General features: G+C 38.8%; 4 protein-coding genes across 4 annotated transcripts; all 4 read left to right on the top strand.

The window, feature by feature from the left end:
* The first annotated feature begins 117 nt into the window (after positions 1–117).
* LOC111498303 (ACT domain-containing protein ACR10) lies at positions 118–3,360 on the top strand. Its single transcript, XM_023149435.1, has 6 exons — positions 118–355; positions 523–741; positions 963–1,068; positions 1,953–2,286; positions 2,468–2,752; positions 3,044–3,360. The coding sequence occupies exons 1-6, from the start codon at positions 202–204 to the stop codon at positions 3,179–3,181; spliced, it is 1,236 nt and encodes a 411-aa protein (XP_023005203.1). The 5' UTR covers positions 118–201; the 3' UTR covers positions 3,182–3,360.
* Positions 3,361–4,734: 1,374 nt separating this feature from the next.
* Positions 4,735–6,690, top strand: LOC111498302 (protein NUCLEAR FUSION DEFECTIVE 4-like). Its single transcript, XM_023149434.1, has one exon. It carries the CDS (start codon positions 4,879–4,881, stop codon positions 6,616–6,618), a length of 1,740 nt encoding a protein of 579 aa, XP_023005202.1. The 5' UTR covers positions 4,735–4,878; the 3' UTR covers positions 6,619–6,690.
* Positions 6,691–8,111: 1,421 nt separating this feature from the next.
* On the top strand, positions 8,112–11,261 carry LOC111498726. Its single transcript, XM_023150079.1, has 4 exons — positions 8,112–8,519; positions 8,634–8,744; positions 10,031–10,099; positions 10,951–11,261. The coding sequence occupies exons 1-4, from the start codon at positions 8,370–8,372 to the stop codon at positions 10,999–11,001; spliced, it is 381 nt and encodes a 126-aa protein (XP_023005847.1). The 5' UTR covers positions 8,112–8,369; the 3' UTR covers positions 11,002–11,261.
* On the top strand, positions 11,146–13,008 carry LOC111498725 (transcription factor MYB114-like). The gene is made up of 5 exons (XM_023150078.1): positions 11,146–11,234; positions 11,271–12,076; positions 12,166–12,295; positions 12,383–12,483; positions 12,561–13,008. The coding sequence occupies exons 2-5, from the start codon at positions 11,944–11,946 to the stop codon at positions 12,863–12,865; spliced, it is 669 nt and encodes a 222-aa protein (XP_023005846.1). The 5' UTR covers positions 11,146–11,234; positions 11,271–11,943; the 3' UTR covers positions 12,866–13,008.
* Positions 13,009–14,620: the final 1,612 nt, after the last annotated feature.

Genomic DNA, 14,620 nt, shown 5'->3' with positions numbered 1-14,620 from the left:
TTTTTTTTTTTTTTTTTTTTTTTTATAGATTTTTCGAACAAGAGGGAATTTTTGGAATTGTGAAGGGTATTTTAGTAAAAATGAACAAGTGAACAGTAATAAAAATTCTGGATTAATGCGTTCTCTGAATTTTTCTGGCAACCCATCGGAAAACTCTGAATCTCACAGCACGACCGACGAGGAAGACGAAGAAACGAAGATATGGGTATTTTGCACGACGATGTCGTGCTTGTGAGGACGTCGGAGAAAGACGATGAGCCTACCGTCATCACTGTCAATTGCCCCGATAAAACTGGGTTAGGCTGTGACTTGTGCCGCATACTTCTCTTCTTTGGTCTAAGCATTGTCAGAGGAGGTGAGTGAATCGTTCAATAACTTCTCTGCTTTGATTTCAGATATCGTGATTGGGTTTTCGTTTTCGGGGTTTAAATCAAACGGGTTGTGGGCGATTTGGGTTTTCTTTTTTAGATTTGATTTGTTTGAATTAGTGATGTGATTGCTTTCGTCAATACTGTGTTGAAGATGTTACGACCGACGGAAAATGGTGCTACATAGTGTTTTGGGTGACGGGAAAATCGTCGACGAAGTGGGGATTATTGAAACAGAGGTTGATTGAGGTTTGCCCTTCTTGTTCCTCAGCTTCGACTCTTTCTTATTTCCGCCCGGAACCGCAATCCTCAAAGCCCCCTGATATGTTTCTTTTGAAGTTTTGTTGCCATGACAGAAGAGGGCTGTTACACGGTTTGTAATTTCCTCCCCGTTATTTCGATTGTATGTTGATTACATGATTGAACTGATCAATTGGGAGTTTGTTGCTTAAATATTGACCTGACCCCCCTCCCCTGAAGAAGGAAAAAGAGAGCTAAGCGTGGGGATATTGTTGTTCTTGTCTTCTTTGTAGGTTCCCTTTTGTGTTGCTTGCCATATTTGTGTCTAATTTGGAGCGAGTGGTTTGTTTGTAGATGTAACATGGGTTCTTTGCGAGCTCGAGATTCTTATAGAGAAAGTGAAAGTGTCAACCACTCCAGATGGAAAAGTGATGGATCTGTTTTTCATCATTGACTCCAGGTTCAAGATTGAGCTTTGTTTATCTGCATTGTGTGTTTTTTGTATTTCTCAATGAATGAATTCCTTTTGACCTGTTTGGAACGGATTCTTTGTTTCATGAGGGCTAGAGTAGTATAACTTGCATAAATAGTTCAAGTAGTTCACTTGTTCAAGAGGCTATCCGCAAGGAAAAAGGAAGTGGAGGGCTATCCTAGTAGTATGCCTCGGCAGTGGTGTTTGTAGGGTGTTCTTGTTACGTCACGGTCCAATCCCACTGCTAGCAAATATTGTTTTCTTTGGACTTTCCCTTAAAACGCGTTTTTTAGGGAGAGGTTTCCACACCCTTATAAAAAATGCTTCGTTCTTCTCCTCAACCAATGTGGGATCTCACAATCCACCCCCTTTCAGGGCCCAGCGTCCTCACCGATACTCGTTCCCTTCTCCAATCGATGTGGGACCTCCCAATCCACTTCCCTTTGAGGCCCAACTTCCTTGCTGGCACATTGCTCGGTGTCTGCCTCTAATACCATTTTCACAGCCCAAGCCCAACACTAGTAGATATTGTTCTCTTTGGACTTTTCTTTTTAAACTTCCTTCGAGGTTTTTAAAACGCATCTGCTAGGTAGAGGTTTCACAATTCTCCTCCCCAACCGATGTGGGATCTCACAATTCTTTCGTTGTACGTTAAATGGTCAAAACTCTTGTATGGTCAGCTCTTCTTGAGTGAGCTTCCTTTTTACCTCGTTGCTGTCTCGCGTCTCTTTTTCTTTACCTGCAAGCAGTTGGGTGGAAGGTGTTTGGTTTGAAAGTTCTTGAGTGGTGGAACACTTTGTTATTTCAGCAGCAGTATAAGGGAACCCATAGAGGTTGTACATAACATATTTTCATTTTTGTTTGTCCATTAGGGATCTCATGCACACAACGAAGAGACAGCAGGACACGTGCGACCACTTGAAACATGTCTTGGGAGATGCAATGATAAGCTGTGAAATAGAGATGGTCGACGCCGAAGTTATGTTATGCTCACAGGCATCCTCTCTTCCCTCTGAAATTGCAGAAGAATCATGTAGCTTGGAGTTGAATGAAAATTCACAAGGCAGATCATTAGTTCATAAAGATGTCTCTGTTACATTAGACAATTCGCTCAGTCCTTCTCACACACTCGTCCAAATTGTCTGTCAAGATCACAAGGGTCTTATTTACGACATTATGAGGACGCTTAAAGACTACAACATTCAGGTACATAAACATTAAATCATTGAATAGCCATAGTTATTTGAAATATGGGCACACAAATCTGTTGGGTACGAATCCTTTCGCCGTTTCGTTTTTCATGATGAAGGTCAATTTAAAATGTTTCCTTGCACTGCATATCAGTTCAGGTTCTGTTATCAATATTTAAACTCAATCCTGTAGCCAGATCTCATATGGACGCTTTAATAAGAAGCAGACGAGAAGCTGTGAGATTGACTTGTTCATCATGCAAGCTGATGGAAAGAAGATTACAGACCCAAGCAAGCAGAATGCATTGTCAACTCGGTTGCGGATGGAACTGATTCGTCCCCTCAGAGTAGCTATCTTGAGCAGAGGTCCCGACACAGAACTCTTGGTGGCAAACCCCACAGAGTTATCTGGCAAGGGTCGACCTCTCGTGTTCCATGACATCACCCTTGCTCTCAAATTGCTCGACATCGGTGTTTTTTTGGTACGTCCCGATCTTCTTACAATAATTTGCTGATCCTTTTGATGTCATCCTTGCAAAGTTCGTTTCCGAATGATTAAGAAGTAGCTGACTCATATGAAAAGAATACTACCTCTGTGATATATTCCAACAAGTCCAGAACTTCTCAAGTCCAAACTGAATATTCAAAGTCTGAGATATAGCTTTACAAATTTAATTTTGGTGATGCATCTGGGTTACTTCATGGGCAAATTTTTGCTTTTGGTATACTATATTTGATTTCAAAGCTTAACTAGAATGTGATCGATCTTCCAGGCAGAAATCAGACGCCATTTGATCGGAGGTCGAGAATGGGAAGTATACAGAGTCATGCTTGATGAAGGAGTCGAGTCTTCGATTCCCAGGAACAAGATCGAGGACGGAGTGCGAAAGTTGTTGATGGGATGGGCATAATGTGATAAATCTAAAGTGGAAAATGCTTTAGTTAGCCTATGTATAGCTTGCTGTTTCAGGTTAGATGGGCTGCTGCTCCTCCTCCTTGTCTTATTGATGCTTGTAACAAGTTATCTTTGTATGCTTATGGGACAGAATCGTGCAAATTATGCTTGTAACAAGTTTCCAGTACACTCCTAGCTTGTGCAAAACCTCCCCTACTATTGCCCAGCGTTAATCCTCATTAAGCCCTCGGGCTCGAATGGAGCAAGACATCGACTTGGAGTGTTGCCCCGAAGAGGGTCATCGTCCAATGAGCTAAACGTGCAATCTTGAATCGTTTGTTACAAATTTAATGACGCTTTTTATTGAACGAAATGACTCATCTTGAAATACCCTTTTTTTAGTTTAGCTTCTATCATCCATTTCTTATACCACGCTCGTTCCCACACTTCTCTTCTTCCTCTCCATCTCACATTTAACAAGGGGTTCAGACTCATGTGCCTTCCAAAATAGTCTTTGAGCATGCTGTGTACGATTAGCCAACCTTGAGCACAGTTCCATGTGGCCTGAAGTTGATGTCGCATTAGATTAGGGAGTTAGATGATAAGAACTCCTTTGCATTTAGAAGCGTGTTCACCCACTCGATTTAGAAGTGGGCGGTTTTAACTCTTCTTGGTTCTACATTATTGCCAAATGGAAAGTGGCTTCACATGTGTGTCTGTAGTTAACCTAGCATTGTGCGTCTGATAGTACTCTCATGCACTTTTTTTCGCCATCTAAAACGAGATATGGAGAGATTTCTCTCCACTAGCTAAACGAGATCGAAAATAGGAATTATATTCTCTATCATTGTCTCTACCTCTGACGACGCCCAAATCCTCTATCCACCTCACCCAGTCTCGTGTTTGTCTCTCATTCGAATCCTTACAAGAACAAATTTATAAAACTACAGGGATAAAAATCGAAATAAAAGACGAGAATAGAGATCGTCTCGTCTCACGATCTCATCTAGAACAGAACAAAACAAAAGAAGAAGTGGGTAAAAATTTATGGACCAGAAAGGATGAATCAAAACAAAAGGGTATGAAGCACATGGTTACAATGAAATGAGACATAAATAATATTATAAGTTATTCCTAGGAAAATGAAATAACGAGTGGACTTAAATATACCACAAAATATGAAAATATATTAATGTATTATTGTACCCTCAAATCTTTTCTTCAATATCCTTAATCATATATTATATACTTCAAATTTTGTATTTTTCTTCTCGTATCTTCCTCCCCGATAGGTGTATATACCACTAAATAGTTACTGCAACTCGATAAAATAGGTTAATTGTCTTTATCAATAAAAAAGAAGTCATTTATTTAGTGGTCGAGTTGGTTCATTCAGGCTGTGAACTCGACCAACCTGATCAACTTAATCCAAATCGAGATATTAAATATTTACTCCAAGAAGATAGGGTTACAATTTAATCGTGCTTTGGTCGATTGCAATGTTGGTCATGTGGGTCTCCCATTCTTGTCCAACCAACCATCCAACGTAAGATAAGTGGCAGAGAGAGCAGCAAAAACAGAGCAAAAAACAGAGATAAAAATCCAATTCTCCATTTCAATGAAACCCCACCTCCTTAAATATGTATTTATACACTCTCACCCACTGACACTACATATTCAAGAACACAGCCTCCTAATTGCTCGCCGGAAAACATGGCCGCCTCTAATCCCTCCACCGTCCACCCCATCTGGTACCAGTTCCTTCTCGGCCGCTGGTTCTCCGTCTTCGCTTCCATTCTCATCATGTCCGTCTCCGGCGCCACTTACATGTTCGGCCTCTACTCCTCCGATATCAAATCATCCTTAGGCTACGACCAAACAACCCTTAATTTGCTTAGCTTCTTCAAGGATTTAGGCGGCAACGTCGGCGTTATTGGCGGTCTCATCAACGAGGTCGCGCCGCCCTGGGTCGTTCTCCTGATCGGCGCCGTCATGAATCTCTTCGGCTATACCATGATTTGGATGGCTGTAACAAGCCGGATCCCAAAGCCCCAAATCTGGCATATGTGTCTCTACATTTGCATCGGAGCTAATTCTCAGACGTTCGCAAACACAGGGGCTCTCGTCACCAGCGTCAAAAACTTCCCGGAAAGTCGCGGCAGCGTTTTGGGCCTTTTGAAGGGCTTCGTCGGGTTGAGCGGCGCCATTTTGACCCAGCTTTACCATGCCTTTTATGGCAACAATTCCAAATCTCTCATCCTTTTAATCGCTTGGCTTCCGGCCGCCGTCTCTGTTACTTTCCTCCGTTTCGTTCGACTCATTAAGGATCTCCGGCAGCCGAATGAGCTCAGAGTCTTCTTCCATATCCTTTATATTTCTCTTGGCCTTGCTGGGTCGTTAATGGTTTTGATTATTCTGCAAAATCGCCTGAAATTTCATCAAATGGAATACGCCGGAAGTGCCATTGTTGTCATTGCTCTGCTTTTACTTCCTCTGGCCATCGTTTACAGAGAGGAATTGAGTGTTTGGAAGACTAAAATCGAAAGCCCAATTTCGCAATTAGAGCTAGCATCTCAACCACAGCCGCCGCCACTGACCTCGGCGGCTCCGGTGGCGCCGCCGAGTCCTCCGTCGGGTTCCTGCTTTGAAAACACATTCAAACCCCCAAACAGAGGAGAGGACTACACAATTCTGCAAGCTGTTTTCAGTATAGATATGATAATTCTCTTCATCGCCACCATCTGCGGCGTCGGTGGAACATTGACGGCGATCGACAATTTGGGTCAAATCGGAGAGTCTTTGAGATACCCATCTCAGAGCACCACCACATTCATCTCTCTCGTCAGCATATGGAATTACCTCGGCCGTGTAGTCGCCGGATTCTTGTCGGAATTTCTCTGGAAAAAATACAAAGTCCCACGTCCTTTAATTTTCTTCGTGACAATGATTCTATCCTGCGTCGGTCATCTTCTAATCGCATTCGGAGTTCCAAATTCGCTCTATTTTTCTTCAATTATCATCGGATTCTGCTTCGGCGCACAGTGGCCGTTGATTTTCGCAATCATATCGGAAATTTTCGGGCTGAAGTACTACGCAACTCTGTACAACTTGGGGGGAGTGGCGAGCCCGATTGGAGCGTATATACTGAACGTGAGAGTGGCCGGACATTTGTACGACAGAGAGGCAACGCGGCAGATGGAGGCGGCGGGGCGGCGGCGAAATATTGGGGAGGATTTGAATTGCTTGGGAGTGGAATGTTACAGAAAGGCGTTTCTTATAATCACGGCGGCTACTGTTTTAGGGGCGTTTGTTTCGTTGATCTTGGTGGTTCGGACATGGAAGTTTTATAAGGGCGATATTTACCAGAAGTTCAGGGAGGATTCAGGTGAGGAGGTGGAGGTGCAAATGGCGGCTCCGACGAACAGTGCGGTGGCGAAAAGTCAAACTGCTTAGGGACTTTTATCCACACTATGTATCATTGTTTAAACCTTACAAGTTAGTAGAGAAAATCTTACTGCTCATATCCATTTTCATCTTAAACGAAATAGGGATTAGTGTAAGGGTATTTTAGTCATTTAAACCACATACGAGAATAGTGTAAGGGTATTTTAGTCATTTAAACCAAACAGTGAGTAGTGTAAGGGTATTTTAGTCATTTAAACCAAACGGGTATTTTAGTTTTTTTTTTTTTTTAATGAAAATTTAGGAGAGATTCCAATTCAAACCCTTACAAAATATTTTTTTTTCTCTCATTAAATTTGGTTTTAAAAAAAATTAAATTATACCTTTAAATTATTTTGTCTCATTTTAAGAATACGTCGATAAAAACAACACGGGATTGAGATATAAAATACTCGAGAACTTTGGTTATCATGATTAAAATTGAAACACGAGAAAAGTAAATGAAACAATTTAGGTGTGAAGTCAAATTTATGGATATGGTTGGTTGAAAATAACAAGACATGATGCATATTATAAATTGACGATTTAGATAACTTTTTGGACAATTTTTGTGCAATAGAATGAAAAAAAAAAACATTAGGGAAATTAAAAAAAAGGTGGCTTTGGAATTAAACTTCTCTTCCCCACAAGAAAAGGACCCGTTAATCAAGTAGCCCCAATAATGGAGGATGTAAGGCACGAGAACCCTCTTCATTGATCGGTGCTTGGTTAATAATTAAATAGTCACGAGACTTTGATTCATTTAGTAGATATATGCATTAGATTATTCATGCATCACTGTAATGATAGTACATGCATTGAGTAGATTCAATACTTAATATTTGATACATGTATGACTCTGAAGGATGTTCTAAAAAGTCAGCACAAGGACCATATGTGTACATTGGTGGCCTGTTCTCAGAGATCATAGACAATAAAATTGAAGTCTACTTCATAGGATGATTTGAATCTCTTATTTCAACGAACGTGGTGGCTAATTATTTAAGCACATAACGTGTAATTACTACAAAATCATTTTTCATCACTACAACTATATTATCATTAGATGGGTCCCGTTATAGTTTTCAATCATGCTTTATCATACATCATAATCATATAAACTACGGAGTTTGTAAGTGCATGCATCCAAAATTTTAAAAAACTTAATGTAACCTTAGAGATTTAATTAAGACAAGAAAAAGTGACTTGTGACTAAATCAAAATTTGTGAACTGGTTCAACTGAATTGGTGGAGGCCGAGCCCAAACATGAACCACTTGTCTCACACGAATTTGTTCGTCCCTTTGGAAAACTAGCAAACCTCGACTGCACCCTTCCTAGTAGTGGTGCAGGAGGGTCATCGATCGAAAGAGGTGACGTTTCTACAATTTGAAGAGTATTACATTATTATCGCCGACATGGCATTTAAAAATAAATAAAAAAAGAAGAAAAAGCTGAAAACAAAATGAGCAATTTGCAAATTGCCCCTTTATTTTCCTGGTATTTAATTTTCATCCACCTAGGGGTTTGGTGATGAATTTTGGCGGCGACCTTTGCGTCCATGGATATACCTATCCATCACATGGGGGGTTTAAGGCTCACAAACGCGGCTGATACTTTCTAATAATCCTTTGCCTCCCTCTTCGTCTTCTCTGCACTCCATCCATTTCTTCTCGATTATCCGCGTCTTTTCTCTTTCACCCATCTCACCCCCATCCAGATTTTTGAGTTCTAGAAGAATCCCACCAGCTCCGGCGAGGAAATATGTCTAAGAAAGGGGCCGCCGGTAGAACACCGGTTTTAAAGGACGCCCCATGGAGGGCTGCTGCCAAACCCACTCCGAAAATCCACCATGCTCCTGTGCTCCGCATTGCCCAATCCCCCTTTTCCAATTACGCCATCTCTGTAATGAAGGCGAGCTCTCTCATTATCTTTGTTCTTCTGTTGTTTTTTTTTTTTAATCTCTCTTTCTGGGTTTTGTTTGATTCTTTTGTTGGTTTTGGGGAAAATCTTTCTCTCTTTTTGCAGCATCCTGATCCGATTGGAAGTGGGTTGGCTATGGATGCTATCTTAGAATCGGCTGGGCCGGATTGTATTGTGCCTGGACAGACTGCACCTGTCAAACTACTTGGTCTCAAGGTATCCTTGTTTGATTTGTTTGGATTACTAGGATTTTGATTTCTAGAGGATTTCTTGGTTTTTCATACTCGAATTTTGTGTTTGAATTTGACTGAATTGATTATGTTAACTCCTTTAGTGGCAACCTGATGGTGTTTATGACTTTTGAGGCTATTGAAACGCCTTTTCTTTTAGCTGTTTGGAAGAATTACCAATTAAATGTTCCTTCCCAACATGTTTTTCAGTGGTTTCGAAATTTAGAAAAGCTTTTTTGATGTGTAACGAAAGGAAGAAAAAAAATTATGCTTAACACACTCAGAATCTTCTATCCTGATATAACAAGTTATCCACTGCGAAGCATGTTATCTCAGAATCTTAGCAATGACTCTTACCTGTCTTTTCTCTGTCACATGATCATGGCTCCATTATTTACCAGATTTAACTTTATAGCCAAGCTGAGTTTTGTTAATGGTTGGTTAGTGTTCGAATGTTAGAAGGTGGGAGGAGATGGAGGGGTTGAGGAGGCCATGTTTGTAGTGTGGTGGAATGGGCATTGTTATGAATACAATGCTTTGTTTTCTCAGTGAAAATGTAAACGACAAGTCTGAGTCGAGAAAACTCCGAAGAATCTCAGTTATTGATTGGTAATCCCTAGCTGTCCCTGAGATGAGAGAGATGAAGAATATTATAGGCCTCCCAACTCCACATTTACAATAGTGTAACAGTCTAAGTCCACCACTAGCAGATATTGTCTTTTTTGGCCCGTTACATATTTGTTAGCTTCATGGTTTTTAAAACGCCTCCGCTAGGGAGAGGTTTCCATCCTTTAAGGAATGTTTTGTTCTCCTCTCCAACCGTTGTGGGATCTCACAATCCACTCCTGTTGGGAGTCCAGCATCCTCACTGGCACACCGCTCGGTTACTGGCTCTAATACCATTTGTAATAGCCTAAGCCCACCGCTAGCAGATATTGTTCGTTTTGGTCCATTATGTATCGTCGTTAGCCTCACGGTTTTTAAAACGTGTCTGTTAGGGAGAAGTTTCCACACCCTTATAAGGAATGCTTCGTTCCCCACTCCAACCGATGTGAGATCTCACAAATAGGTGACAGGTAGGCAGTGTCAAGGGATGGGTAGTTGTTGTAGTTAAGGAGTTTCTATAGTGTAATCTCTAATTAGTAGTAACTTTAATTATAGGGTGGATGCCATTAGCATTGCCTTTATCACTGCTAAACTAAATCGTGACTTTGAGTTTATAAGAACTGCTTTTGCTGTGTATTTTGGTCTTATTATGCCACATGTGGACAGGTATGGCCCATTGATGTCGATCTTAAGTTTCTCGAGCCCGTTGGTAGAGAGCTTAAATTACTTGGAAAGGTAATTCACATAACTCTGCATATCTGTGTTTCATAAAGGTTGTTGGAAGTATACAGATTGATTTTACTTTCGAAAAAACATTATCGTCACTAGCCCGAACGTGGAGCTGGCCTTGGGTAGGAAAAACATACTCAAGAATTAGTGATACCATAAGAATGAGCCATGACCAATATGTAACGGCTCAAGCCCACTGTTAGCATATATTGTCTTCTTTGAGTTTTCTCTCTTGGGCTTCCCTTCAAAGTTTTTAAAACACGTCTGCCAAAGAGAGGTTTTCACACTCTTAAAAAGAATGCTTTGTTCCCCTTTGCAACTAAATGTGGAGCTGGCTTTGGGTAGACAAAACCTCCTCAAGAATTAGTGATATCACAAGAGTGAGCCATGACCCATAGATAACAGCCCAAGCCTACCACCGCTAGCAGATATTGTCCTCTTTGGGCTTTATCTCTCAGACTTTCCCTCAAGGTTTTCAAAACGCGCCTGCTAGAGAAAGGTTTCCACACCCTTATAAAGAACGCTTTGTTCCCCTATTCAACCGATGTGGGATCTCACAATCCATCCCCCTTGGGGCTTAGCGTCCTTGCTGGCACTTGCTCTCTTCTCCAATCAATGTGGGACTCTGTGAGATCCCACACCGGTTGGGGAGAAGATCGAAGCACGTGGAAACCTCTCTCTAATAGATGCATTTTAAAAACCTTGAGGGGAAATTCAAAAATGGAAAAACATATTCTTGGAGTGTAAAATTATGAACGCAGAAGATTTTTTAGGCTCAAGACGTTAAGGAATCTGAGCTGCAGTTTTGCGCTCATTGTTGCTCCTAAATTCATATTTGGTTTTCCTTTGGTGTGCAGTTTATGGATGATGCGGTGAACCTGATGAACAAGTCATTTATAGATCGGTAGGCGTAGCAGTTGTAATGTAATGGATAAAGAGTTGCATGAAGCTGCTGCAATTTGAGCTAGCTCCGTGAGTGGCTACTTATCCAACTCAACTGCCTCCAAATAATCTCCTTCCCCATCTTTCTGAATTCTCTCATGTAAAAACAGCCTCTGCCCTCCATAAACCGTTTTGTTACTCTCCTTTCTGAAACACAGAGCCAAACCATGTTGATGATAAAGGGATAATTGCAAATAAGGTTGTAGTTTGACGATCTTCAAACTTAGTAACATAGTTTCTATACTTACCCGAGTAGCATTAACTAGGGTCCATCCTAGAAAAATCATTGTCATAATGCATCATGACATTTGACACATGCACATCATCTTAATATGGAATAACGTCATATAAAGTTATCTTATCATCATATATCTTTCATCGTTGTATTATCATACATTATCATCATCATCATATAACGTCATCATGTAACATTATCGTATCACTTCATAAAACATAATCATGTCTTCATATATCATATAAAACATAAATGACACGTGCAGGGGTTACTGGGCACGTGTCGTCATACATAAGACAATTCTTCCAATTGAGTCGATATTAAGATGGTTAGATTCGGTTTGGTTCCATCTTTCAATATTCATCTCTTGCTTACTTAATACATCAATATCTGAATTGTGGATATTCTAAACAATCTCAAGATAATGCAAAAAGTGATGATGAAACTGCGTTCTTACTTGAATGCCCAAATTGGGTATGGTATCAGAACAGGTTCACACGATCCAAATGGTGAATGGTGGGGTAGGTCTTGGAATTGGAGTCTTATCAATTGATCCACCTTGGATTTTCTGGTCACCTTCCCTTTTCATTCCAGAGCAAATGTTCTTCCCTGTACTTTTTCCACTACTTTTCCTCTATAAATTCAACTTAAGAGCTTTGAGTTATGATCAGAAATGGCTACTCATTCAGCCCTTCACACTGAGATACAGCGTAGAGGACCTTGGCTCGAACATGAAGATAGGCAGCTCACCATGTTTGTAAATCGCATGGGAGAGAGAAAATGGGACTCGATCGCAAAAGCTTCCGGTATGACTTGAACATAATACTATGATATTGTTGACTTTATAAAGTTTCATGTCAAGACTTGTTTATATGTTCATATTCAAACATTGCAGGACTTGAAAGAAGTGGGAAGAGCTGTAGATTCAGATGGCTCAACTATCTCCGCCCCAATCTTAAATGTGATCGCATAAGCATCGAGGAAGAAGAAATCATTCTGAAACTTCATAAGAAATGGGGTAACAAGTATGAACTAAAATAACATCTGGGTGCTGGAAATTTTGGAACTTTATTGATCTATCAGCATCATTATCCAAATATATGTTCTTATAGATGGTCGAGAATTGCACGATGGCTTCCAGGAAGAACTGATAACGAGATCAAGAACTACTGGAGAAGCCACTTGAGAAAAAAGTTCCCCATTCACCTAGAAGGTTCATGGAAAAATCTGCGTTGGTTCTTGATATCTATATCAACCACATTCAGTTGCTTTAATTAGTTTCTTTTACAGCCTGCAAAGTAAAACATGGGAAACAGGACAAGCTCTCATTGAGGCATGACCAAAATGAAAGGGACGTTCCCTCCTACAATCATTTCGGGTTGTCGAACCTCGAGATCACAAGTTCGCCATACGAAATTCGATTATCAAACTGGATATCAAATCAGTTGATGAACGAGAAGCAGGAAGTGAATCATCATGAAGTGTGCAACAGTTTAGAATTCTGTTTCTACTATCCAAATATGAATTATGCACACAGAGTTGATCAAATCGACCATTTTTGGGATTCATTCACTCCTCTTTGGGATATTGAATAGCAAATCAAACGTTGTCTCCTCCTAATATAATCAACCCGTAAATATTTAAAGTGCCATTGAAAATAAAATATTCTAAGTTGGAAACTTCAACAATCGACAAACGATAGGACGTAATCATAAAGTAGAAAAGATAATATATCTCGTAACTCAAATGTATCAAATGTAGCAAGTTGTATGAATATATATATATATATATAAATAAAGAGATTGAAGGATAATGTTTTTGTGGGAAAAGGGGAAAGGATTATTAATATTAAAAGAATTAAATAAATGAATATTTTATATATGGATGAAGGATTAGGCAAGTTTGACCTAATTCCTACCAATCAAAATTAAGTAAATAATAAATTGATCTCTAGTTACTTTATTTAAAAAATTAATAATAATTTTTGCATACCAATAATAATATAAAATTATAAGTCGTATTATTTCAATTTTTTTTAAAATAAAAAATTATTATATTTAAAAAAAAATGAAAATCTATCCCGAATTTTAAAGAGAAAACTTAAAGAGAACAATATTTGCTAGCAGATAGGCTTGGGTTTATGATTGTTACATTTATAATTTAACAAAATAAGAACGAAAACTCGAACTCTTAAAAGAAATATCGATATCAGTTTTTTCAACAATAAATATATGTATATATATTGGTCTTAAGCATAGCTAGGTATGCATGATAATGCAATGTAAAGCAATCTATCACGATGATCTTAAGTTCTTAACGTACAATTTAGGACATAGAAATTTGAAAGTTGTTAACATTATGAAACTTAGTCATTTTCACAATTTTAATTAATTAATTAACTAATTGATTAAGATAATATTAGAGTTTTAGCCAGGTTGGATTAATATTAGACTAATCAAACCAACAATAATACATCATTTACATATTTTAATCAAGACCTACTCACAAGTCACACCTACTTAGTGCTAGACTTTGCTGGTATTTTTTTAAAAAAAATTAATTATTAAATGACTCGAACTAGGTATATTTTTGACATAATTTTTAAAATAGTTATTTTTAAAATACGGAAGGACTAAATTAAAATGTTACGAATGTATAGGGGTCAAAATGAAATAAAATTCAAAGTTTTAGGTCCGTGATTTTATTTATTTAGTTGGATGAGGGGGAATGACAACTGGAAGTTTGACCCGTGTTAAACGTTTTTACATATAAAAAAGTCAAAAAAAAAAAAAAACAATAAAAAGGGTAATAGAAAGTAGAAACAAAGTTATGAAAAGCCCAAAAAAGATCTTAGAAATTGTTTAAATTAATTAATGAAATTTGAGAATAATTATTTAATTTAAAAAATAATAATAATGAAGAAGAAGAGGTAATCCACAACTGAGCAATCAATACCCAAATCATTATCAAATTGATACTCCAAGATATGGACAGTCCCAAAATGAAAATGAAATTCATAGCTTTGAATTTTAATAATGCAATATTTTGTCCAAATTCACACCTCCCCTAGACCCAATATTATATCATTTCTTCAATGCTCAATTTTGCTTTTGGAAGTATTTGTAGTGAACACAAACAATAAGGTGGTGGACAAGTAGTAGTACACACCAAAGTCAATAAAAAATAAACGAGGTTCAAAATCGGTTGAAGAGAAAAAAATTCTCTCTAATAGACGCTACGTAACGAGTCAAAACGGACCATATTTACAAGTTATGTAATTAGAATTTTGTTCCATAACGATTTTGAAAGTTAGATGGGAGAAAATATTAATGAAGTGTTGGAAATGGAAT

The sequence above is a fragment of the Cucurbita maxima genome, unplaced genomic scaffold (genome assembly GCF_002738345.1).
Source record: "Cucurbita maxima cultivar Rimu unplaced genomic scaffold, Cmax_1.0 Cma_Scf00025, whole genome shotgun sequence".
Taxonomy (NCBI): Eukaryota; Viridiplantae; Streptophyta; class Magnoliopsida; order Cucurbitales; family Cucurbitaceae; genus Cucurbita; species Cucurbita maxima.
Note: the sequence above shows the minus strand (reverse complement) of the source record. Positions and strands in the feature narration are given on the sequence as shown.